Source organism: Camelus bactrianus, chromosome 8 (assembly GCF_048773025.1).
Source record: "Camelus bactrianus isolate YW-2024 breed Bactrian camel chromosome 8, ASM4877302v1, whole genome shotgun sequence".
Classification (NCBI taxonomy): Eukaryota; Metazoa; Chordata; class Mammalia; order Artiodactyla; family Camelidae; genus Camelus; species Camelus bactrianus.
The window spans coordinates 30,815,772-30,843,630 of record NC_133546.1 but is presented as its reverse complement, the minus strand read 5'-3'; the positions used below and the strand labels follow the sequence as shown (position 1 = coordinate 30,843,630).

General features: G+C 35.7%; 1 protein-coding gene across 5 annotated transcripts in view; it reads right to left on the bottom strand.

Moving 5' to 3' along the window:
• Positions 1–27,859, bottom strand: part of PTPRK (protein tyrosine phosphatase receptor type K) — a 510,632-nt gene that overhangs the window by 314,058 nt on the left and 168,715 nt on the right. For all 5 annotated transcript variants that reach the window (XM_074368389.1, XM_074368386.1, XM_074368385.1 and 2 more), the window contains exon 3: positions 10,416–10,687. In XM_074368389.1, the coding sequence (XP_074224490.1) occupies positions 10,416–10,687 (272 nt within the window). The remainder of the gene's footprint in view (positions 1–10,415; positions 10,688–27,859) is intronic.

Below are 27,859 nucleotides of genomic sequence, written 5' to 3'. Positions count from 1 at the left end.
TAAAGTTGGGTCTTAAAGGATCAACAGAATTTGGGTAAGGGAGAGGAAGAAACAAAGGCATTTGTTTTGATTTGATTAGATTAAATATATCATTAAAATTTATACACACACACACACACACACACACACACACACACACACACACACACAGAGTATCCAAACTGCTGAAAGAATACTTAGAGCAGTTTGTGCTTTGCCTAAAGCAGAGAGTGTCTGAAAAAAAAAAAATGGTAGAGACGTTGAAGCAGTTGACTGAGGTTAAATTATGAAGGACCTCAAATGAAGGCTAATCCTTTTGACTTTAAAGGAAACACTGGCAAAATCTGAGATCAGTATCAGCAAAATAGCATCCCCCTCCCTGCCAAGTAAATGATTTATAATAGAGTTTAAGGTAAGGAAAACCATCAGGGAATTGTTAACCATTATCAAGATGGAACACAATCAGAGCTGTGACTACAGAGTAAGCAGCGAAAAGACTAAAGAAAAGACTATAAATTCGGAACATGTACAAGATGAGACCAAAAACTAGTAAGTAAAATTCCTTGATAGAAATCTTCTAAGCATTCAAACTCTTTCCTTGGATAACAAAGCTCCATATAACTAGAACCTGCCCATCTCATCCTAGAAAAGTTCTCCTATGACCATTATGCTTGTTCTCTGTCCCTGCATGATGCTAATCCCCTTCCAGATTTAGGCCCTTGGATTAGCTGTTTGCTCTGTCACTGCTGCATTTCTCTGATCTCTGTGTGCCTAGGTCCTTTTTGCCATTCAGATCTCCAGGGGGAAAGTCACTTTCTCAAACAATTCTTGTGAACCACCTGGTGCAAGATGGTTTCCAAGATTCTAATTCTCACATTATTCTAGTTAAATTATCTGCTTAGCACTTACTGCATTCTGATATTTTGCTCATTTATTTATTTGTTTTCCCCACTCTCACCGCTAGAGTAGAGCTCCTGGGAGAACAGGAACCTTGAGACTTACTCAGAGCTATACATCCCCAGCAGCCAGATTAATGGTTGGCATAGATTAGGTTGCTTGATAAATACTCGTGGAATGGCTAAATTAATGAGTCATTCATAATGACCTTCAGACATAAAGGCTATTCCGGGGGCCCCTATCTTCTTCAGGCTTGGATATTCCATTTCCCTAATATGCTGTGAGAGAATTCCAAAGCTTTTCAATTCTCTCTCTTTTTGACTTTGCTAGTTTTAGGTGGTGTCTTTGATTTGTATATAAGAGCTTTAAATAGACTACTTTGAGGCTTTCATTACCTCTTTCCGGCCTCATAAAACACATGTATACTGAGCAGACTAGCTATCATCCCTTATTACAGGGATTGAAACTCAAAAGGTCCCACAAAATAATCACTCAATGAACAAGGACGTGATGACCAAAGGACCTGGGATTGAACACAGGCCAAAAGATGTCAAAACTTTTACCCAAATATATAAAATACCTAAACTTTATTCCTAACCAGCATAAAAAAAAATGAGATCACTTACTTCTAATTCTCATGCAGCATGTCACAACACCTAACATAATAGAGATACTCAAAAAATAGTTATTTGTATATGTGTTTACTGATCTGCTTACAAAAGTCCCCTCCCTAAAAGAAGTGGGGGGGGGAGTGAATAAGAAAAAAGGAAAATATGAAAGAAAAAGAAACAAAGAGAATTCCCCCCCGCCAAATCAGAATAGAAATTCACTCCTATATCTATGGGGCTAAACTGACTTCCTTCCTTTATAATCCTTGGAAGTTCACAACCAAACCAAAAGTATCTTTTAACGAATATTAACCCAAAGGATCACTGTATCTGTTCCCAAGTATTATATTTGTGCTGTTGTTCCAAAACACCAAGATCTAAAGATGTTTAAGTTTAAACCAATCTTTGATCTCTAGGTGCTAGAAATTTTCCATTCTTTATTACTTATTTGAATCATTCCTCAGTATAAATTTATGACTATATACCTTATTGTTTTAAACATAAAATGAGAATTGATTTACTGTTTCCAGAAAGCTCAGAAGAATGATTTTTCAAAAGATCATTCAAAGAATACTAAGGATCTAAATCTCATCAGGGAATTCCAGTGGTGTGTGCAATGGTTATTTATATAACTAAATGCAGAAATAACATGTAGCAGCTAGTTATAATGACAGCTTAAAAAAGGCTTTTGAAAATCAGGCTGTTAAAATTAACCATAAATTGTCCACTAGATTACATAAGTGGATGTTTTAATTTACAGTGTTCAAAGTTTGTTTTCCTTTAAACTCCAATTTGTATTACTAACAACAGAATAATTAGATTCTCTACAGTATTTTCAAAAGAAACAGTAAAATAGACACAAACTATAAATATGTCTGACATTTCTTTTATATTTCCTCCCTACCACACTCTTTCAATTGAAAAGCATATACTAAAATAGATAATTACAACCTTTTCTTTTTTCCATTATGTTCTAAGAATGGAAACTGAAATCACCACAGCAAAAGTTAAATTTTAGATAAAAACATAACGTCACCCAGTTTAGTTTTGTATTTCCCTTGAAGAGGCAACGTTTTATTATACACCACCTGCAATCTAAAATGAGGGAAAAAATCAGTCTTTGACTTGGAAATGGACAAAGAGGTCACAGAGAAATTCAAGTTGTACAGAAACTCAAAAACCCGTTTAAAAAAGACCAATTCCAATTAACTATCAAAGTCAGCACAGAAAATAAATAAAGGAGTTGATTTTAAATTGTTGTATTTTTCTTACTGATATAATATTATATTAATAAATGATACAGCACTGTCAGATTAAATGGACTAGAAGGAAATGGTTCTTGTATTTTTGGGGGTTGGCTAGGAATCCTGCCCCGGTAGGATACTTTTTTTTTCTTCCCTCTTGGTACTGAAGATCAGCCCATTAAATGTATGTAAATAACGGATACAGAGGTATGGAAAACAAGGAATCAGAAGTGCATTAATTCAGATTCAACAAGCTGGGCTGAACACCAGGGAGTGAGCCAGCGAAGCACTGGCATCTCTTTCACCCTTTGGAGCATCTGTCTTCCCCAGTCCCTTTGGAAAAAACAAACTCCTGAGAAACCAAAGTCATAAACTGAACAAACACTGCCTAACTCTCCTTACTGCTCATTATTTTTTAATCTGCTATTAAAAGGGAAGTGAATTCATTTCATGGAAATATTTCTCAATAGACTTAGTGAAGGGACACTTGACAGCTCCTGCTACGCTAAATGAAATCAGGCATGATTGAGTAGAACAACAAAAGACTTCTGTCATATACTTGCAATAATTGTTTTGTTAACAGGATTCTTTTCTTCATTTGTTTACATTTGTTTACACACTGTAAATTTCATCAACGAATCAATGCGAACAGAGTCCAAAGGAAAAGTAAAGCAGGTGTTTTATAATAAAAGCAAATCCCTGTCAGGAACCAGAGAGAAGTCACCCTCGCATGATAAGTTTTAAGAAAACAAGGACTATAATAGCATGGAAATTTTTTCAAACCTTTAAATGAAACAAATAGGGACTCATTAAGAGTAAAAATCAGCAGCAAAAGGCTGCTTTGTTAACAAAGCAGAAGGTATGGTGCCAGTGTTAAAAATGAGCCAAAATACCCATATTAGGCAGTTACCATTGCCATAACTAAAATAAGCCTATTTAGTTGTGACTAAATTCAGAAGTCATTAATATGGCTAAAGTCCAAAATTTTTAAAGCAAGATTAAATTAGTAGAGAGGAAAAGAAAAATAATTCAGGCCCTTTAATAGTCAACAACTTAGTCCACGTATGGAGATAAGAAACATCCACTTAGCTCTTGATCAAATTGTAAAACAAAGTAAAGATGATGAAGAAGGAAGTATCCAGCTCAGTGTCTTACAAGTGGAAGACACTCAACAAATGACCTTTCCTTCCTTTCCTTCTGCTCCCTTCAGTCATTAACTCTTGTGTTACAGCCCTATTTACATTTTCAGGTATAAAGCTTTGTCTTCTCTCTGCAACTGGACTGAAAAATATGAACTGTTTCATTCATAGACAGATTTGTACGGTTTTAGTTCTGCCATATGTCTCACATGGGCCAACCATAAACAGTGTGTTGAGAGGGGGTATTGCTTGAAAGCTCAACAAAAATATGGCATGGGATATTAGGATGATTTCGGCTGTATTGGGGCAATACTCATCTAAAAGTTGTTTTAAAATAGTTCTTATTTTTATTATTATTTTTATTATTATTTTTATTATTTTGTCTGAGAGTAGGACCTTGGCTTCTTCCATACGTTCCTCTGTTACCCTCAATTTGTTATGGTCTTCCTCAGAATTATAAAATAACTGCAGTAGTGCCAAGCATCACGCTCTCCTGCAACAACATGCATCTCTCTTTTTCATCGGAGAAGAACACCTTTCCCAGAAGCCTCCCAGCTGACTTTCCGTCCTAACTCATTGGCCGGAGCTGATCACATGGGCATTCTTACAGACAAATTAAGTTGGGAAAGTAAGTAATGTGGGAGGGAGTTTGGCCAATGTGAAAAAAAGTGAGTAGAAGGACTACTGAACAGAAAGTTAATAATATCTGCAAAATTGTCATACACGATAATGAGCCAGTGTCGTTTACAATGGTTATAAATGAAGAAGCTATAGCTATAAGCTACAATACCTACTGCTATGGACCGAACTGTTACACCTCTCAAAAAGAATTCACATGTTGAAGTCCTAATCCCCAGTGTCACTGTATTTGGAGAGAAGGTCTTTAGGGGGTAATTAAGGTTAGATGAGGTCAAAAGGGTGGGACCCGAATCCCACAGGCCTGGTGCCCTGGTAAGAAGAGCATGGGACAGGAGCGCTCTCTCTCCGTTATGTGAGCATACAGGAAGGCGGCCATCTGCAAGCCAGGAAGAGAGCTCTCACCAGGAACTAAGGATACCAGCACTTTGACCGTTGTACTTCACACCAAGAGAGAAATAACTTTCTGTTGTTTAAGCCACCCAGACAGTAGTATTTCGCTATGGCAGCTCAAGCAGACTGATACATCTAGCAAAGAGAAGTCCTGCCACTCCTCTTTCTTCATTTGGGCTCTACATGGTTGAATGAGGACCCTTATAAACTGGAAGCATTCCAAGAGCTATGACACAGGAGTGATATCCTCTCTTCCTCACTCTTTGCATGGATGGTTCACGAGCATACTCTTACTCCAGCTCCTGTTCCCCAAGATCAATCTTTTAGAGACTTTTTATTTAAGTAAACAGTCATTTGGTTTAAGTCCCAATCTTCCTGGATCCAAAGCCAGCAGTATCTTTGGAGTGTAACAAACATTCCATTGCCAAAATATCAGCGCAATACATGTTAACATAAACCTTTAAAAAGGAGACAAAAACAAAAGATCCTATGCTTGTCCAGTTCTTACAGCTTTTTAAAACAGTGGAAAATGTTAAGAAGAAAATGGGTTGCAAAACTTCAGTGTTTATTTCTCAGTGAACTGGGGGGTAAGAAAAAAAGGCACATTCTGCTATATTATCACTTTCCAATTTCTGGCCAAACCCCTGTAGTTTTCATCACGCATCATTTTTGTGATTAATGATGTGCACCCAGTTAATGGAAAACAGCAGATTAGGTTTCCACTAATAGTTTTGGAAGTTATGTCTGCCTGCCTCATTTGGTAACAACCTCACTGTTCAGTAAGAAACTAATGGATTTAATCCCAAAGCAGAATTTAGTTTTACACATACAAGACAGGTCAGATTTCTAGAGTGGAGAAAATTACACTGTTAGAGATGGGCTGATCGTCAGTTGAAATTTAACACTGAAATAATATCTCATAATGTTTGGGTTGTTGATTTTTTTCTTTTTACTTCTGTTTAGTGAGCAATTAAAAAAATTTACATTACTTACTTAAGGCCTATAAAAATAGGCAGATTTAGCAACTTGTAACCATGGCAAATAAAAATACATATAATGTGATACTTTCTATAATTAGTACACTAAGCTGAAAAGCCATCTATTGTTCTGAAGACACAGGTAAGAAAGAGTTCCTTATATATTCACTTTGATGCTTATGTCATAAATAAAATTTACATTTGCTTGTTCTGTTTCACTATGGAAAATGTTGGTTCCAAATGTGGCTTAACAAAAAAGATGAGTGGAAAGCATACTAATCTAGGAATAGAAAATCAAGAGGCAAAAATTATCATCCCATTTCTGCCTCAAATTACTTGGGAAACAAATCTTTTGTTTTCATTTTCCCCACTACATTTTATATAGATCTCTCTTAAGTCATTTGTTTAACAACTGCTATGTTGTTTCAAGTTTTATCTATGTATATATCTCACATTCCTATCTGGATAGGCTCCTTAAAGGTAGATCCCACATCTGATTTACATTTTTATCTCCCATAGTGCGAAGCTAGACAGTAAGGTTTATATATTCACCTATATATCCCCAGATGTTAGCATGGTGTGACCTCATGCTAATAAGGTGTCAAAAAATTAGACATTTTAATAAATAAAAAACCTGAAAAGAAGAGAGCATGGAGGAGGAGGAATGAATAGGTGGAACACAGAGGATTTTTAGGGCAGTGTATGACACTGTAATATGACACTATAGTGATGGATAAATGTCATATTTGTCTAAACTCGTACAATGTACAACACCAAGAATGAACCCTAAAATTAACTATGAACTTTGAGTGATTATGGTGTGTCAATATAAGTTCATCTATTGTAACAAATGCACTTCTCTGGTGGGGATGTTGATAATGGGTGAGGCTGTGCATGTGTGGGGATCTGGGGTATTGGGGAAACCTCTGTACTTTCTTCTCAATTTAGCTGTGAACCTAAAACTGCTCTAAAGAAAATAAAGTCTTAAAAAAAAAAAAAAAGAATGGTATGCTTCCACAGCAGAAGAAAATGCTGAGCACTTATTAAATCCAATAAGTCACAGATTTTTAATTTACTCATCATAATGTTAACCTAACTTTACGTTAAATGCCTACTATGTGTCAGACATTTTTCTAAACACTTTACATGTAATTAACTCACTTATAACAATCCAATGAGGTAGGTAGGATTTGAAAAACGAGGAAACTACAGTCAAAGAGATTAAGGATATTCATTCCTAAGGCTGCACTTCTGCGAAATAGTAGAGTTAATATTCAACCAGGAAGGACTGGCCCCCGAGTCCATGGGCTCTTATCCTGATCTGCCAGGTAGTCAAAATTCACTACTTAGAGAATCGTTTTTGCTTTTATTTCACAATTTCATAGGGTTTTTTTTTTTTTTTTAATTTTTCATATCAGAGGTTAAGTTTCTTGGGGTTAAAAACTGGTATCCCCTCATTACTGTATAGTCCATAGCAAATTTGATTAAATTACCACATCAATCTAATGCTTGGCCATCTGGTGAGATGAAACCTCTGGGAAGGGAAAATCACACCAAAGATATGCTGTATGTTCTTCAGATTTCTGTTCAACAGAAACATAGAAAAGAGAAGAGCTAGCTGGGAAAAAGTATTTTGTTTTCACTTCCATGATCACAATTTTCATACAGAAGTGATCCTATCCTAATAAAAGGTAGTAGAACTCGCGGGCTACTTTCTTTTTGACTCTTTCTGGTGTTACTGTTAAAGCTGGAAGAGAAGGAGGTGTCTCAGAGGGGTGGTCAGATAAGGAACGGCTCAAGCAAAGACAGGATAGGAGTCTTCACTGGAAATACAAAAGAAAGGAGAGTCAGAAAAACGAGAAAGCTAAAAAAAGTGTCAAAGAAGAAGTCTGGAGAGTAATTCTCTGGAGAAGGGAAGCTGAGTAAACTCTGGAACTAAGGAGAACAATTTCTGTGCATATCATAACTCTTCTTAATCTAGAGTCTGGGAAAATAAAAAAGATGCATGGTTTCTTTAAGGATGAAAGAGTAGGCTTCTGACAAGGCACACTGCAATGGCTATATTTTAATTTTTAAAAATCCATAAAGATTCTGCATTAAGCAACAGTCAAAAGTTTTTCATGCTATTTCCTAATAGCAAAACTGCTGCATGAATATGGTTGTTTCTAATAACTGATATACAGGTACCACTAGGTATCTAAATAACAAAATCGCTGAAAACAACAATTAAGTAATTTATTGAGCATTTAAGTACATAAAGAAAAAAATATTCTTCTCTGTTGTTTGCTCTCATTGACTTAAGTTTTGCAGGTTAAGGAAAAAGATGTGGAAGCAAAGTAATCACTTAAGAAATGGTCTATTGCTCAAATTTCAATCTGCAACAAAGAGATATTTACTCACAGGTTCTGTGTATTTAGCAGTCATTTTCTCTTATAAGAGATTTCTGAAAAGATCTCACTGGCCAGGTTAAAACTTGCACAAGTACTTTTTGCACTGTTTGCTTAAAAATACCGCAGGTGCATGTAACCTAGGCAGCTTTGTCATGCAAAATGAGACTGAACAAAGCAGCATTCATCAAGTTCTTGGTACTCTAACCCAACATTAAAATTAACATTGCAGAAATCTGTGCCATAAGAAAATGTTATTAATATCAATGATTCAAATATAGATCTTACCAAAAAATAGGAAGAAAGTAATTATATGTATGCCATTTCTTAGTTAAAAAGGAACAGCAGTTTGATACCATAGATATATTATGTATACGATTTATCAATATCTACTTCTATGGGTTTTTTTTTCTCAAAGCTACAGCAATTTGATTCTTTAATGTACTATCTACACAGGTAGCAAACAACAAACAGCACTGAATGTATGCGACCTGACTCCAGAACCCAAATTTTTAACAATTTTGCTAGATTTGTTACCTGTGCTTTAATTTATCTTAAGGAGACTGAATTCATTGATAGTTTTATTTTGCTGAATTAGAGCTTTTCCTTTTTAGTGTTATGTTAAACTCCAATAAAAGATTCTAGGGAAATCATTATAATAGCAATGTGTTGTGAGGGTGACCCAGCGACGACAGCCATCACACTGTTGTCAGAGATGAGCCCATTAATCTTGCTTCAGTGCTTTAGCATTAGTTTCACACACCTCCACCCACTCACCTACTACATACACAGCCCTCCCAGAGCTGTGGACTCTGAAGGAAGCAGATGGCTATCTAAGATGAAGCGAAACACCCTTCTGTTCAAAAATAATGGAAACAACTAGTCCCTAATGAAAATCCATTGAAATCTCCATAGACACATAACCCTGAGCGGAGAACCTTACCGGTGGGACCACATCTATGAAGTAAGAAACTTTTAATAAAATAAAAAATCAACTCAAAATAAAGCAATTAAAAGAGTGCACTGATTTCCTCTCCCTCATCCCCAGGAATGAAAATCAGCCTAACATACTTTTTTAAAAAGCAAAAATAAAACTGTTCTTAGCTTATAAATTACTCAGTGACAATTATAAAAATATATACTTTTACATAACTCATTCTCATTAGGTTCTCTAATAAACTACAAATAGGCAAGTCTTTTAAAAGTTTAAATCTCAAGATCTAACACAAAAGTGAACTTTCAGAAGAGGTAACCTTCTGTTACTAGATACTGAACCTCAGTGAAGATTAATGAACAACTCTCCAAACTGGTAAATGGACTTTTTTTGTTAACCCACATAAACTGAGTCACACAAACCACAATGTAGGTATTGACACTATTCATTGCCTAGTTTAATCATAATTAAATCAAGCATTTCTGGGAGAAAAAAAATTCAAAGACATATGGACAACTTTTTTGGTTTGTTTGCATATATGTTTTATAGCTGGGGCTGAAGAAACCATGACAGGCCACGCACAGGGAGGCTTATGAGTAGTATCAGTAATTAGGGCAGTTAAGTGACAGTGCAATAGAATGAAGCAGTCACTTAGCTGCTAGAATGAAGACTCGAAAATCTCACTGAAATTCTTTAGTACTATCTTGAAGCCAAAATGGTCCACCTATCTAATCTTGGTTTCATTTGCTTATTTTTATACTTCAAGTGATTTACAAAAATATTTTTTAAATTACTGAAAATGCCTCCTCCTTATGTAACAAATTCCATGAAACACTATTTCATGTTTATTTTCCAAATGTTATTTTCAAGTAGTCAGTAAACCAAGCCCATGGGAATGTTACACTCAACTCAAAAAAGACTACTTCTTCCTGAACAGAGACATAGAAATATATCTATCACAAAAGCAGCTCTTTGCCAAACAACCAACAAATTTTGTACCTAAACAACTTTTTTACCATAGGTTGAAATATTTTCTCACTTTAAACATTCTGTGCCAGTGTATTTGAACATTTCCTCAAGAACAGCAGTAGAAGAGGACTGACTGAAGAGACGACCTCTCATTCCTATGGGGCTAGATTACCTCTAAGTATCACATGCACAATGACAATCGATGAGAGCCGATCACATCAAAGCATAAACCAGAAAAGAACAGATGATTACCTGATATTCATTGGGCCAAAAGGTGCTCACTGCTAGCTCAGCCCGAAGCCAATCTCTACCGGTGAATCCAGTCACATTCCAAATCGGATTGGCAAGAGGTCCTTTATTCACCCTAACTAATATGTTTAAGGTGCCAGGATTCAACCCTTTCTGGCTGTATAACAGGTAACTGAAGTCAATACAGTGAGTGTCATTCTCCTTCATTGTAGGCAGCTGAAGTCTGGCTTTTTCTCCAGGGTCATGATCTGAAGAGTCCACTATCATATAGGAACCTGAAATGACATTACATAAAATAAAGCTAAGTAGATATACAAGCAAAAGGGAAGATACAATAATAGAAAGAATACTAAAAACGATACCAATCTATTCTGAGTACTAAATTATGTCTTCCAGAACAAAGCTATAAAAAGATATCAAACAAGTCAGTAGGTGAATTGAATTCATAGTGGATAACAAACATCGTTTAGAGTGCATGACATGTACAAACTCATTTACCCTTCACAACCTGCTATTAATCCTATTTTATAAATTAGGAAACTGAGGCACAATTAGTAACTTAAAGTCAAACAGATCATGTAGAGCCAGGTTCAAATCCAGATCCCACTCTAAAAAATCTCTAATCTCACTCAACAGAGGTCTGTTATCAAACCAACAAAAAGATAAATGAACAAAACAAATATGTTATTGGCCTGGTTTACAAAGGAGTTCATTTCCCTTTTCCCCGTTCATAATGCTAATGCAGAGAAGGGCTAAGAGTGTGGGCACTGGAATCATTTCTGCTTTCAGATCCCAAGATCATCATTTCTGCGAGCTGTGTGACCTTTTGTAATATGCTAACAACTCTGGACTTGTTCAGGGAATAAGGATACTCTGCAGTATGAGTATGAGGACTGAAGCTTAAAATGCCAAATTTTCTAGAGCTGAGAATCTGACAAGTAGTAGATTCACCTACCTGGAGCCTCATCCACTAAGCTGTCAGCTGATCATCGTTGCTATTTCCCCTAGTTCTGCAATGGTATCGATACTCTTCAAAAGCTATAAGAAGCCTGGGTTGAAAACCACTAATCTATGCCGTTACCTTTGGTTTATTAATAAATGTTCATTGGTAATCAGTGATGAGGAGGCATAGCTCACAGCACCTCACAGTTCCACCTTCAAACACACAATCTTTGCATGGTCGGCAAAGGTCATATTGTGCTAAGTATAAAAATGGGACTTGAACATTAGCTGCTGATACTAGTCCAAGGACCTCTCCAGAAAAACAACCAGTTTTTCTCAGGTCATTGTGGATTTTGACAAAGACATATATCACAAAAATGTAAATATTTATTACATTTTAAGTAAATAAAAAGTATGATAAATGGATATCATTTATCACACTTAAGGTAGAACACAAATTTTATTGTAAAATATTTTTCCCTGGAGTGTAATTTTAACCAAAATGTATTAGACGTAGTGTTACAGAACCCAGTGCTGCAAGGGTTGGTTACACTTGGAGCTCTCCTTCTGACCAACTTGAAGAATTAATCAACCTGCTGTCTCCTCCTTAAAACATACTAACTTTCCATGACACACTATACACTTACAGACTACCTGTCTAACTAGTTCAATTAACCCAACAAAAAGTTCAAATCATGTCAGATAAGAGGGCTTCAACCACCTAGAAAATCAAAATTTCAAATCTGACCAATTCCCAGTCAGTGGTACTCTGTGGTGCAGCAGGAGCCTTGGTGAAGATTCCATGTGATAAAACTATGAGTTTTCAAGCCAATTACAGCATTAGCTTATTACAGTGACTGCTATTGCTACAACTTTCCCTTCATATTTCCCAGTTCTCATCTTCTCTTGTAACCTGAAATTCTCTTCTTTTCTTCTTATTCCTTTTCTTCTCTTCTCTTTTTCTTTTCTTTGTTTTCCTTCTCCTCTCATCTCCTCCCCTCCCTTTTCTGTTCCTTTCCTTTTCTTCTCTCCTTTCTTTTCTTTTCTCACAGATTGCACATTAGTAGGATAAATTGGCCATGTACATTTTGAAGAAACTGTGTCTTTTTTAAAAATAGGATATCCTGGATCCTACCCAATTTATAGACACAGGATGTTTCTATTCTTGGTTGTGCTCACATTCTGAAGTCCATGGCTGAATTGCAGAGGTATCTTTCAGATTCACCACAGCAAAACAGATCAATTATGGCTTTTAAGTAGGAACAGGCGTGAGATCTTGGATTAGTTACTTAGTGTTATTGGGCCTCAGCTTCTTCACAAACCTAGTGACCTATTTCTCCATGGCTATCACAGTTTTTTCAGTGATACATTATGACTGGAGTGGATTTAAATTATTTTTACAAGTCTGTGTCAACTATGGCTTCTGATTGTCAATTTTAAAGTAGTGTTGCCTAAATGTCTTAGAGGCTTTCAAATAGATTATTTTCTTCCTTCATAAAATAAACTTTGAAATAAAATATTTTCTCTCACATTTTAATTATATAGTATGATATTTACCATTAAGACCATCTAGCAATTTTCAGCCCATTGCACTTTTAAGCTACAATAATTTTCTTATTAAGGAAATGGGATAAGCAAAGTTTATTAATTTGTAGGAATTAAATCCATTTGATCACTAGAAAGACAAAAGTCACAACAAAAAAGCTTGTCCAAACTATTTCAGCATTTCACAGGCACTTAAGGCAAGTTAAATACATTTTTAAAAGTACTCATTCATTTCTATAAGATGTTTCTTCTAAATGGGCTTCTTTCAATGCAAGCTGACTATTGCTACATTTTCTGGGTGCTATGGAATAATATGCATTTATTTCACAGTTCCAGAAAGGAAGAAGCAAGCACTAGTATCAAAAAGCCATCTAAATCCTTCTGCCAATGGACTTCATATAGTGGTAGTTTACCCCGTAGGCACCAAGGAGGTAGCTGCCTGTTTGACTCAGTATTCTCCTCCATCATCCCAAACAGAGAGAACACTAAACTATTCTTATCAACTTCTAAAAATACTTCCACAGTCTCCCAGAACTGGCTGCCAACCCTTAGAGTCAGGTAAGACTACAATATGCACTTCCCTCATTCTTTATATTATAATTTAAGCTTGTTCACTATTGTTTTACCATCAGCTAACTAATCGTTCAGATTTCTAATGAGTTTACTTCTATTCAGTTGTGAGTTAGCTATCTCAAGGCTTAATAATGAAACATCTGTGTGCACACACATATAATGTACTAATTTTTAATTATGAGAACTTCTTAAGTGTGGCCTTACAGATATTCCTTGCAGTCTCTTGAGCAACAGAGTTCTCACATATACCATTTAAGACGGGGAGAAAAATATATATGCCTATAATTATAATTTTAAAAGTATAACCATTCTGGACAGCAATTTAACAATGAGAATCAAAAACCTTAAAAGAGGTATATGTCGTCTGGTCTGGAATTCCAAATCTAGAAATGCACACTAAATAATCATGCATATGTACAAAGATGCAGCCTAAAAATGATGTCCATCTCACCATTACATTGTTTAAAATTTTTTAAATTAAAAATATGCTAAATGCCCAATAATAGGCAGTTTATAAAACTATGGTAAATCAATTTGATTAATAATTATGCAGTCATTAAAAATGATACCAAGAAAACCATTTAATGGAAGATTCAGTGTATTAAGTAAAATAAACAGGTTACAAAACAGTATATTCATTTATGAAAAAATACATATATTTGTATTAAATAAATGCACTTGTGTAAGTGTGTGGGTGTATTCATATATGTACATGTATGTATGATCGGAAAAAAAACAAAAAATACAAAGCAAAATGTTAACTGTATTACCAGGGGGGAACCTGTACTTCTGTCTTCTTTTTTTGTTTATATACATTCACTGAATGTTCTACAATGAACATGCATTAGATTTGTACTTAAAAAAAAAAGAAAAACTACATGAATGCTATCTTACATGAGAAACATCAAATGAATAATGATTAATACTTAAGACATAAACACAGGTTTTTTTGCCTTTTAAAAATAAATCCTATTTGCATCCTACAGATTAACAGCATCTTGGCTTTCAAAATAACACAATACAAAAATCAGGAACTTCTTCTGTGTTTCAATTCATTAAAAAAGAAAAGAGGCAGCGAGTACTTAGACTAAATAGCAGTTTTCCTTTAAAAGAACAGCCAAAGAAAGCAAGTCCCATATTCATAAACACCACAATCTATTATCTAGATAAACAAATAATGCCCTATGGATTTTATGTATTAATGAAAATTTTATCTTTAAGCTATACTTCTAGGAAAAACGCAGTAACACAGAAAATAGGATTAACTGCAAAGAAAACAATGAGTGATAAATAGGTTTCTATACTTCATCCTGAAACTCCTTTATTTTTATATATATATATAAATATATATATCTATATATATAAATCTCTCTCTCTCTCTCTCTATATATATATATATATCTCCTTTTATACACTAACAATATTTTACTAATTCAGTTCTTATTCAAAAATCCACTGAATGTGCCTTATAAAGTGAACTGAGAGAAATTTCCACTCTTCTGCCTAGTACTGACCACTCTCCACGATCTTGCCCCAAAACACTGCGGCCACATTTCCTCCCACCACTTCTCTTCACAAACCAGCTTGCCCAACCTGACAGAGTGCTTACTATTTTGTCCACATACCATGCTAGTTTTCTCCTCCAGCATGGGCTCGTGCTCTTCTAAGAAAGCCTCCCCTCATCTCAGCCCCTAGTCAATTTTTACCCACTATTCTTCCTCAGCAGCAGCCGACCCTGAGCTTTCCTGCCTTCAGTACACAACCTCTGCCTTTCTGGTTCTAGCCCTTAATTATATACTGCTTTTGTACAGTTTTTAAATAATTTATATAGGGACCATTTATCTCCCTCAGAGGAATGATAATGTTCTCTTAGAAAGCACCTGATTCATGCAGAGTCCAGTCAAAATGAGGAGAGAGAATTCACACAGTAAATGTAACAGTAAAAGCATAAGAGAAATAATTATTAACTACAAGAGGGTAGAGACTTCAAAGTTATAAAGAGAGTCGTAAAGAATAACCACAATACCCAAGGAAGAAAAAAATGTGGAAAGGAAAGGGAGGTTGCGAAGAATCAGATCCCCTTAGAAGGTGTGGTTACAGCCCACTGGTTGATGAAGACGTTTGCTGGGTTCGCTCAGGCCAGAGCTGGTCCACATCTGTCTGGCAAGCAGGAAACAGTCACATGCAGCAGGGTTTGGGGTGAGCTGTGTGAGTGCTGGCAGGGTCACAGCAACGTAGTCATCAGGCAGGGGTGGGGCTGCAAGCTCACTGAGGAACTACACGCACTGGGAAACCAGCTATGTAGGACCCGGAAGAAGAAACTAAAATAGAAACGTAATTCAATCAGGAGTGAAATCTCCTTCCCACTAAAATGCCCCTTCAGTATCCTCTATCGACAAAGCTTAACACTGTGCTAGTTACAAAGGAGAAAGGCTCAAAGGGTCAAGCTCCACTATCACAGAGCAGGTAAGGGAGGGCAGATTCAGAGCAGTTAGGCAGCAAGCTGACGCAGCATCTGACAAGGACCTTGTATATAGCAGAAACTCAAGGAACACCTGGTTGGTTGGTTAGTTGAATGACTAAATGAATGAGAAGGAGACAAGAGACTAGTTCTTAGAATATAACAGCATGTAACTGTTGAGGCAGTACCAACTCTACTTATACGTGGGATAAATTATCAGAAAACAACAAAAATAAAGCAAACAAGTAGACTGATTTATGCTGCTTTCAAACAATCATTTGATGGAACAGTATAAAGTTTGGAAGTATACACTTAACATATTTGTCAGAGCCATTCTTATGTAGATACAAAACCTTCTATTAGAGCAATGGTTCTCAAACATATTAGTCTTAGGACCCCTTTTCCACTCTTAAAAAATATTAAGACCATCAAAGGGCCTTTGTTTCTGTAAGTTCTATCAATATTGACCATATTACTAATTCAAACTAAGAAATTTCAAAAACATTTACTAATTCAGTTAATAATAATAATAATAAATCCATTATATGCTAACCCAAACAAAATATTTTTTATGAAAAATTACTATGTTTTCAAAAAATAGTATGAAGGGAGTCATCATTGTGCATTTCTGCAAATATCTTTAGTGTATGACTTAATAGAAGATACCTAGATTCTCATTTTTACTTCTTCATTCAATCTGTGGTAATATCACACATGATGTAACCTCTGAGAAATTCTACCATACACCTATGAGAAAATGGGGGGGGGGGAGGAAAAAGAGTAGCTTAGTGTTGTTATGACAGTAGTGTTGACCTCACAGTTCCCCTGAAATTGTCTTGGGGACCCACAGTGGTCTCTGGACTACATGTGAAGAAGCACTAGATTTTAATATGCATAATTCTTTTTAACTTCATGCTACAATGAGAACATTATCTTACACTTATTAAAATTGAATCCACTTCACTCATTCAGTCACTGCATGGTATAAAGATGTACTCTGTGAAACAAAAGTCTTTACTGGGATGTTGGATGTCTGGAGAATAGAAAATGCTGCATATTTTTTCACACCAGTATAAATATCAAAGGTGTATTAATCAAGGTTCATCAGAAAAACAGAAATAGGATACACACACACACACACACACAAAGAAAGAAAGAAATGTTTTAGAAGGAACTGGCTCATGTGATTACAGATCCTGAGAAGTACAAACCCAGGAAAGCCAATGGTACAGTTCCAGTCCAAGTCCAGAGGCTACATAACAGTCCATCTTAATAAGAAAAGCATTTTTGTGTGTTCTGAAGACCATTTTGAAAAGCTACCAAAATCTACCAAAGCACCAACACACTGTGCAAAACAGTTAGTTCTTGGCATTGAGTGAGATTTTCCTAGTAGCAACAAAGAACATGCCAGAAACTGTTGATGTGGAAAAAAATAAAGACACTGTACAGTAATAGAGTTTCATGCCCAGCCAGCTTAAGAAGCCGTAATCAGGACCACTGGATAGAGAGAATAGTGACAGTTGAAATCATGATTTGGGTCCCAGTCCATTTGGGATGATATTTTTCTTTGTTGCAAAATTAGTATCTCTAAGCATTTATGTTGCTGTCACCTTTATGTGGAAGGCAATGTCTTGACTTGTTTTTCATAATACTTTTCAGCTTCTCATTTCCTTTTATCAAAACTGCTTCTCCCCACCCCATTTTTCTTCATCTGATTAGGTGGCAACACAATATAACAAGTTCCTACAACTGAATACCTAGGAATCAGTTTGATTTTTTCCCTTTCCCTCCCTTTTCTCTTGTAATCCATTAGCACACTATTGCCTCTACCTTCAAACGTTCTCCTCAATCCACCCAACGTGTCTTCACCTTCACTAGTTTATCAAACTCCTCATCTCTCAGGAAGACAAGAAGAAAAGGCTCCTAACAGGTTTCATGAATTCCATCCACACTAGCAGCTCTACGATAGTTTGCTACAGGCAGCTACATTTTTTTCAAAACACACAATTAATCTTTTCCCATCTCCACACTGCAGTGAGGATTAAATCCCAACTCCTAACTCTAACCTATCAGCTTCAGCATAATCTGGTCCCTGCCTTCTTCTCTCACATTAACACCTACGCTGTTCTTCTCTTACTCAATTTGCTTCAGAGACAGTGGGCTTCTCTCTGCCTTTCAAAAATTCAAGCCTATGTCTGTCTCAGTGTTTTAACAGTGGATTTTCCTCCATTTGGAATGCTCTCTCCTCAGCTGGCTTATTTTTATCACTCAGGTCTCAGTTCAAAAACCATCTATTGGCAAAGCACTTTTTGGTCTCTTAACTAAAGTAGTTCCTTCCAAGATGCTTTCTAACATGTCATTCTTTGTTATTGCCTTCACAGCACTTGCCACTTACCAAATCTAATTTATTTGTTCACTTGATTGACAAACTCCACAAAAAATTTGTACTTGATCCATCTTGTTAATTCAAAAATCTAGAACAATGTTGGGAGCATTCAGCACAGAGCTGAATGTATTTATGACAACATCTGACAACCATCTATTTGTGTTTCCTGCTCTGCATGTCCACAGCACTTCTATCATTCTGTCTTGTGTACCAGGTCTACCAGACCTATCTGTGTGTCTTCCCAGCCCTAATACAGTCTTTTCAAGAGCAGAAACTTCTTTTTCTTCCTAGCACCTAATAGAGGGATTTCATACCTGTAAATTCTTGGTGAACTCAATAAAGGCAAGCAAAAATAAAGAATTTCAAACATTATAGCAATATTGTTTTTTCAAAGGTAGAACAAAAAGGAAAAAAAAATCATGGAATTTGAAACAACTTTAAACAATGTTCAAAAAATAAATAAATAAATAAATAAATTGTTCTTAATGTTGAGAATTCCCCAAGAGATTTCATTATTTTGGTAAGGTTGACATAGGTGCCCTCGCTTTTTGGCATGCTCTATTATTATTTCTTCAAATTTCTACCTTCTATTATTTCTTAAGATAATGCCTTCTACTGGAGTTCACCCCCTACATTATGCAGTTTGTTTTTTAAATGATGGAATGAGACACACTATTTATAAAGTGTCAAATCAGAAAAAGTAATGTAATGTAATGTAATGGAGTTCGTCCCCCAAACTCCAATACAACAGGACAGAACTTGCAACTTCACAGGATTCTATTCCAACAGGAATACAACAGATTTACTCTCCTTAAAATGTCCCTTTCATTGTCCTGACAAAATAGAAAACTTTTTCATCTACATTCTGCAGGAATAAAATTTCTTATAATCCCTGAGTGAGGGCTCTGTATTTGTTCCAGGTAGTCAATTTACACTTGAAAATAAAATATACTTTATTTTCAAAGAACAGTGTCTAAAACTTTCAGAAAACACAAAACTCTAAGAAGAAGGTTTCAGGTAAAATGATCACATTTCTCTGTGGGAGACTAGACTCTTCAGGAAGTTTACCTGCTAGGAACTGGGCCAAACATTGTGCTACATTTTAACCTCCCTCCCCCACAGCATTTTAAGAAAGCAAAGGCATAGATCTAATTGGCCCTTACTATGATCAGCAAAATTTTCATTTCCATCTGTATGACGCAGAAAATCTGTGCAATCTGATTATTAAAAGTATTGATTAATATCACCCACCTACTCTTTAAAAAGGCTAATTTTATAATCTGCTGTGCTTTTCTCATCAGCGTGTTTCAGGACTCCAGTTTTCCCTACCATCTACCCATCTACTCAACTATCTACCTTGGATAAATAATTTTACCTTTCTCTGCCTTGATTTCTTTATCTTGAAATGATTAAACCCCTTGGGTCTAAATGAGGTTGGACTCAATGATGTGCTAAATCACACTGATTAGGCAGGTCCCTATTATGTGTTCCTTTTGATGTAATCATTCCTTTCTCTATCAAATAGTACAGAGAATCAAACTGCAAAATGCATGAAAAGAACATTTTCAAAGATTAAGAAATGAGATGACAATGTTAAAGAGTAGTAAACTTACAGACTTCTAGTTAATTCTGAGGCACTCAAATCTCAACCCTTCCCTTCACAACTCTACCAAACCCCTCTTACCATCATGTGAATGAACCCTCCTTCCCAGCTCTTTCCTTCCTATTCTTTTCTAATCTTCCCTTCTTCACTCTTTCTATCTTTGGAATTGGATATAAATACACACTGGAAACACATATACACACATAACTACCAACATTATAAAAGACTCATAACTCTTAAGTTTAAGATCTCTTGTTCTATGATTTCTCTAATTACTGAAATCCTGGCCCTCCCCCTATGGCTCCCCAACCTTCATAGCTTTTATGTTATGTGGTACTAAAATGTTTTGAGAAGCAGCTGCTAAAATGAAAAGCAACTTCAGAGAGCATAATTAGAGTTGCATTACTCCAAAAGGCAAGAGAGTCTTCGTTCTTAAGCCAACTTTGTAATCCTCACTTACCCTCTCAAAGGGACCAAGACTGGAAAGAATATTGAAAGGTATCAGAAGGTAGTACAGCCTGAAGATTCTGAAACCTGCCTAATGACTGAACATCATACTAACAATTCTAGTCTGCTGTTTGGATATACCTTAATTCTGTTAATAATGAAAGACCAGAACTTAAGGTCAGTACAGAATGAGTGTACAGTATTTCTCTATTTCCATATAAATGGATATTTCCAAAGACAAAATGCTCTACCCAGCAGTCACAGTGTGTCTAGAGATATCAAAAAACTGTTTTAAAATTTTAATATACCATACCAGAAGAACAAGGCTTTATTTTGACTCAAAATTAAGTAACAAGAGTCAGCAATTACTCCTGAATAAGCAAATGGCAAGTAATGATCAGTAAGAGAAGAACTCAGGTTGAGCAAAATTTCTCAACTGAGTTCTCAGGTTCAAGGATAATCAGGCTACAGGAGTTTAACTGGCAACAGTTGCTTCCTTTATTAAAGCCTGAAGTTCCAAGTTACAATAGAAGATACTTTATAAAAGATTTAAGAGGAAGAAATAACACTTATTCCACTGCCATCCAAGGGAAATCATATTCTCATCTATGAAATGGTTAAAAAATGCAGGCTCTGAAGTCAGAGACGTGGTTCTGCAGCCTGGCTCTGACACCACTCACCCCATCCCATCCACCTCTCCTCTGCAATTTTACTGATGAAAATCAGCCCCAGAAAAGATAAGTGTCATAGATATAATAAAAGTACTGTTTGAGAGGATTGTTGTAAGGATTACAGAAATGGGAACTATCAAAGTAAAAACATATTTTTTACTTTTTTTACTTACAAAATATTATCTAAACCAAAAATCTGTCTACTTGTTTTTGAAAACAGTGCATGCCTTAGAAGGCATAAGACAAACAAAGGAAAAGAAAAGCAAAAGAGAAGTAGAATATAGAATATGAGAGAAAATTGAGAAAATGAGTAAAGAGAAATAAAGAAAAGAGTCCAAGTGAGAGGAGAAAAAGAGAAGAAATAAGTGCTTACATTTTAGATGTAAAATGTGGGAAGACAAGAGAAAAGAGGGAGGAACAGGGTGGTGGATAAAATGGGGTTATGTTTATTTTCTGTCCCTTCAAGTAGCTTCATAAACCATCCAAATAAGATAAAAGAAACTGAGGTCCTATGAAATTAAAAACCAAAAGAGAATAGTACCATCACCTCAAATGTTAAGATTGTTGCTTTTGGTCACAAGATAATTAATCTTCTATAATTCAAGGATTTGATTAAAACTTAAAAAAAAAAAAAAATCCAAGATCCTTTGAAGTCTCCTGACCCTACATTAATTTAAGATAGCTCTAGTGGAATTAGTGGTTCCCAATACAAGAACAATGTATAATACTGAGTCATATTACTGTTCTCTAGGAAAAGCTATTCCACCGCCAATGCTGCAAATTCAGCTGTTATTTAAAAACAACAGCAACAACAACAAAAACCCACAAAAACACACCTGGTCAATTGTGAAACGCCATACTGGTCAACGGTGAAGAAAAGAAGAGGACGTAAATACTTCTCTGACTGCTGATATACAATTTATTCAACTTCTTAGCAAAAACAATCATTCCCTAGGATATTCCTTCAACAAAACATTCCTTTGAAACATAACCAGAAAAGCTGCACAATGCAAGTGAGCAAGTGACCTCCATTCCAGCAGTGCTCTTGCTGCCCTGAGAGCAACTGAGGACTGTACTTTGTTTACGTAAATGCTAACTTAAGGCTCAATGGGTGAACATAAACATTGAGAAATTGCAGAGTTTCAGTTCCCACACAAACTTTCAAAGCTTCCCTCTGGGATGTACTGTAGAAGCTAAAATAGAAAACAGTTTCAGCCAAAACAAGTAACAGTAGGAATTCTGACCAATAGTCAAGCACAAGTGTTTCCCCACCTCCCCTCAAAGGGCGAAAGTCGGGAAGGGAAGAGGAAACTTCCAATGATCTCAAAAATTTGACTCAATTCTCCTAATGAGATGTACTTTCAGGATTTCAGTGATATTCATAAGCTAAACAGAAGGACACAGAATACGGTCAAGTTTTTCTCCCTGGAGAATAACCAGAAATAAAGATACGTCTCCAACACTGGTTTCTTCTAAATATAGTACTTGCAAATATCTCCCTAGGAACGGTTTACATGACTTAAAAAAGAAAGTAATTGCTTTTAAATGGTCCTACAAGTAGTGACTAAACACTGCAAGTATCATGAAATGGAAATGATCATTCCAATCATGGTGATACCCATCCACTAGATATAACCAAGTGCATGCACAGACACAGATAATACCACATACTCTTTCTGGTCCTCAAAATCCTCACAGTTGTGATTCCTGCAAACCTTGTGATGCTCATTTGCCATGAATCACCCACATGAACTCATAGTTTACATTTCATAATGATACAATGCATTTTTGTCTAGTTTTACCCCCTCCTTTTTGCTTAGAAGAACTGCAGTATTTTTTTCTCCCTTGCAAACCCCAGTTCCTACCTTCTCCAGGAATTCTTATGATTAATCAGATAACTTGGCAGGTAATGAACAAATTTTACATTTTCTACCTTGTAGTTTATAACGTACAGTATTTTCCAAACTCGACTATAAATTTCTTAAGGACTACTGCCTGTGATTATGCCTTTCTGCATAGTGATCTACACATAGCAGATAGCCCATTACTGGGAATGATGTTGGAGGCTAACTGAAATATATAACAGAAGTATTTAAAACAGTAAAAATATCTTATTTAATTCATTGAATATTCCAGTGAGAAAGATATTGAGTACATAAAGTGTTAAATATTACACAAAAGAATGTGGGGTTTAGAAAAGTTAAGTAACTTAACTTGCTCAGAACTCTATCCAAATCTAGTACTAAAACCATCTTCTATAGCCTCTACATTATACTGCCTATCAAAGTGGATTAGTTACAAAGGAATAATATAATTTAAATATTTTAATTGCTTGGAAGACCTAGTGAGATGTCATTAAAATGCTCTAACAAATACCATTTTGGCACTTTTCCTTCATAGGGCTTTTCTACATTGATGAAGTAGACCAAATGACCACAAATACATGTCAAAGCAAAACCCTGGTAACCTCTTTAAAAGAGAGGTTGGCTATGAGATCACATAATGGGGTCCTTCTTTTCAGAAAAAGGAAAAGGATGGAATCTGAAGAAAGATCTGTGATCTGAGGAATGAGAGCTACAGCTGAAGAGAGGATAGAAGATCATTTAAGACATTAGAAACCACTTGTGCAAAGGACCTGGAGCAGGACAGATTATAATGAATAAGAGACTGAAAGATGGGCTCGGTAAGAGAAAATGGAGAAGACAAAGATGGAGATGAATGAAGTAAACAGACCAAGAAGTCCTTATATGCAAAATAAGGACTTTTGTCTTTATCTTAAGTGTTACAGAAAGCCATAGAAGAGATTTAAGATGGGGAAGCAGAGGTTGCTGTCCTAAATCAGATTTACATTTTGGAAAATCATTCTGGCTACAGTGTAGAGACCAGTCAGGAAATAGGTGTAGCATTCTCATAGAGAAAAATTGTATTTAATTATGGTAGTAGATGATGAAGATGACTTGACGTAACCATCCAAAACCTATACAAGAGGTAAAAACCAACAAGAACTGGTGGTGTACAAGAAACAGAAGTGAAGACGAGACAGGTGTCCAGAATGTACAACAATGTTTCTTGCCTATATACTCAAATAGACCGTGGTGAAATTCCGAGTCTTGGTAAATAGGACAAAATCTATTTGCGGGGAAAGTTCAGTTTGATTTTTTTATTATAAATGACAGAAATCTACTACATCATTTTCAGAAAAGAAAAAAAAAAAAAGAATCCTATTAAAGAACATCAGAAAGCCCAACAGTGACCAAAATATACCCCAGGACCTCTCCACTGGAGACCCACTGCTGAGCACAAACAACACTGCTCCCAGCACTTAGGCTGAATCACACTCTGCTATCCTCGGATGTCTATGCTTCCACTCTCTGCAGAAGTGAATCCTCATGATGCCTCCTTTTTGAAGCTTCCTAATAGCTTCCTAATCAAATCTCCTCTAGGTGGTCTGAATGGTGCAGATTTGGTCACTTGTCAATATCCTAAGCTATAAAGATGGCTTAAAGGTGTTTGACTTCTTTCTGAGGTCACGAGAAGTCATCAGGCAAGAAAATCACCAAATATAGGAAAGGCTGCCAAAAAGAATAATAAACATCATCTAAGGAAGAAGGGGCATTAATTTTGTTGAAACATTCCAGAGATTTCCTGTCAAGTAGGAAATTGGATATATGATTCTGTATCTTAGAGGAAAGATCTTGGCTATAAACACGTTTGTGAATTATCTCCACATATATTTACACATGTAAGTAAATTCCATAATCCTACTGTGTTTTTTTTTTTTTTTGCTCTCTATAAACTTTTTAACAAAGCCTTAAATATTTTATAAACATGATACTACAGAGTAAATTTAATTAATCAAATTAAGGTCACACCATATATTACTATGGAACATGGAACACAATACTCTGACTGCAAATCATTCTATTGCTAATATTGATAGAAATCCTACAGAAGACAGGAGAAAAATTCATTGTAAATATTTAACTTATATACTAGCTCTAATAACTAAGAATGTTCTTGTTATTTCAATAGCGATTAACAAGTTGGGTGATTTCCAAGACCTCCCAACAGACTCTGTCCGCAGCTGGATGAAAGTTACTGAACCTTGCACTCACAAGCACACATAACTAGTTTGGGTATCTCGAGTATATTCACCTCTTGATCCTCACTAAACCCATCTTTGAATCTGAACAGCTGTCTCCTGATTTATTCTTTTCAAGTACAAAGCCAAAATTCCCTCTTGAGTGTGTTGTATATTTATCCTGATGGTATTCAATTTAAAAGACAATGTATTCTGAGGAAGAAGAAACTGACATGATGCTAAAACAGACAAACGTATCTGGACAAGGAAAATTGGAACTAATCATGATTGAAACACCATTGTGATTCTCCCCTCCACCATAGTTTTGGCCTAAAATTGCTTCCTAGAACACAGAAAAGCACATAAACATCCTTCTACACCTGAACAAATGAAAAGAAATAAGTAAATGAGGCTCAAACAAGTTCTTGGATAAACTAGCTACATTTGCTGAATGAAGAAATTCACACTGATATCAACCTTGGGCTTCCAGGAAGGACGTGGGGCTCAGGATTTCCTCAGATTTAGAAAAGGTCCCACGAGAGGCACTCGTCTTACCACACGGAGTCTGATTTTTCTTTTATAGGTTGCAATGGCCTCACAATCAAGTTCCTTTAGAAAGTAATGGAAGGAGTGATTCCACTCACCTTTCTAGATACCCATGATCAGAAGCAGGATGAAATCCAAAGTTCAAAGTTACTACCACTACCCCTCTCCAAAACAAAATGAGATATGGAGGGTGGTGATGGGAGAAATGCAAACTGCTAAGGAGGTGAGCAAAGGAGAGATACAGATGCCTGAAGAATCTAATTCTCAGATAAACTAAATAGATTTGTTCAGATGACCTACAAGAGGGATAAGATTTCTCCAGTGCGAGAATTTCCCACTAACATAAGTCATTTTGTCTCAGTTTAAACTATTTGTTGGTTCTCTAACAAACCAGTAAAAATAGCTGACAGTTCACCGATCTGAACTGTCAGAGTAAACCCATATGGCTCAAAACATAAACATGGCAACCAGATAGGGTTTCAAGACATTCTTTGTTGATAAACACTTGTTTCAAACATCAGTCTCAGTGTGCCAATCACGTAAGGAATCCCCTCATTCTAGCAGACCCAGCAACTGGGCACGCATTATTACTTTTACTTTAAGAACCTTCAAATGTGCAGGAAATCATGACCTGTTAAGTCCCTATGGGCAGGAAACAGTTTAAGAGTAAACCCCCTGATTCACTGTTTCTTTAACAAGAGTAAAACACCAATCCTTAAAAAGGAAAACTTTCTCACAGACCTCAGTGTTAACTTAAACTAAGCACAGAATAATCTCTGAGTATTAACTTATTATGACAAGTCTTTATCCTACTCTTACCCATACAGAATGTAAAAAATCAATAAAATTTAAATTAACACTAATTTAACATAATAAATTATGTTTTGCAGAATCCATATTGCAAATATTACATTTAATAGTGAAAGCATATATACTTTGTTGTAGATTTTACATTTCATTTTTGGATTCGACTCGATTTTGATCACAATGAAACATCATTTGAGTCGGTGTTATCATATCTTTGTTATTTTTATTTGATAGTGATTTTTAGCCGCTAATTTATGCTTTTGTTGGACCAATGAATTTAATAATACTTCCTAAAATACAATATAGAAGAAACATAAAGTCATTTATAGTAAGTACTTTTCTGATTATTTACTATATTTACTACTAGTGAGCTTTTTCAAGCTAATATATAAAAATTTAGGAGCGGCACAATATATATGGTAAAAAATTATATGATATCAGCTAATAGAAACATCATAGTTTACTCCAAGTTTCTCTTGCTCATGGCATGTATTATCTGCCACATAATAACTAAATCCTCCCATCACTTTTCTCTATGTGAACTGCTGTTAAACCTTCATTTGTGCCCTAAATTGTGACGCAACTGTACTTCCCCATAGCAAAGTATAACATCAACACAAATGCAAATAATGCCTCTGTCTACAAATGATAAATGGTGGAGAGGGTATGGAGAAAAGGGAATCCTTCTACACTGCTGGTAAGAATATAGTTTGGTGCAGCCATTATGGAAAACAGTATGGACATTCCTCAAAAAACTAAAAATAGACTTACCATATGATCCAGCAATCCCATTATGGGCATATATCCAGAGGGAACTCTAATTCAAAAAGATACATACCCCTCCATGTTCATAGCAGCACTATATACAATAGACAAGACATAGAAGCAACCTAAATGTCCACTGACAGATGACTGGATAAAGAAGTTGTGGTATATTTATATAATGGAATACTACTCAGTGACAAAAAAAGAATAAAATAATTCCATTTGAAGCAACATGAATGGACCTGGAGATCATCATTCTAAGAGAAATAAGCCAGAAAAAGAAAGAAAAATACCGTATGATATTACTCACATGGGGATTCCAAAAATATAAAAAGAAATTAAGAAAGGAAAAAGAGAACACTAATAAACTCATCTACAAAACAGAAACAGACTCACAGTCATAGTAAACAATCTTATGGTTACTGGGGTAAAGGGAGTGGAAAGGGATAAATTTGGGAGTTTGAGATTTGCAAATGTTAACCACTGCATATAAAAATAGATGAAGAATTTCTTCTGTATAGCGCAGGGAACTATATTCAATATTTTGTAAAAATCTTTAATGAAAAAGAGTATGAAAATGAATGTATGTATACATATGCATGACTGGGACATTATGCTGT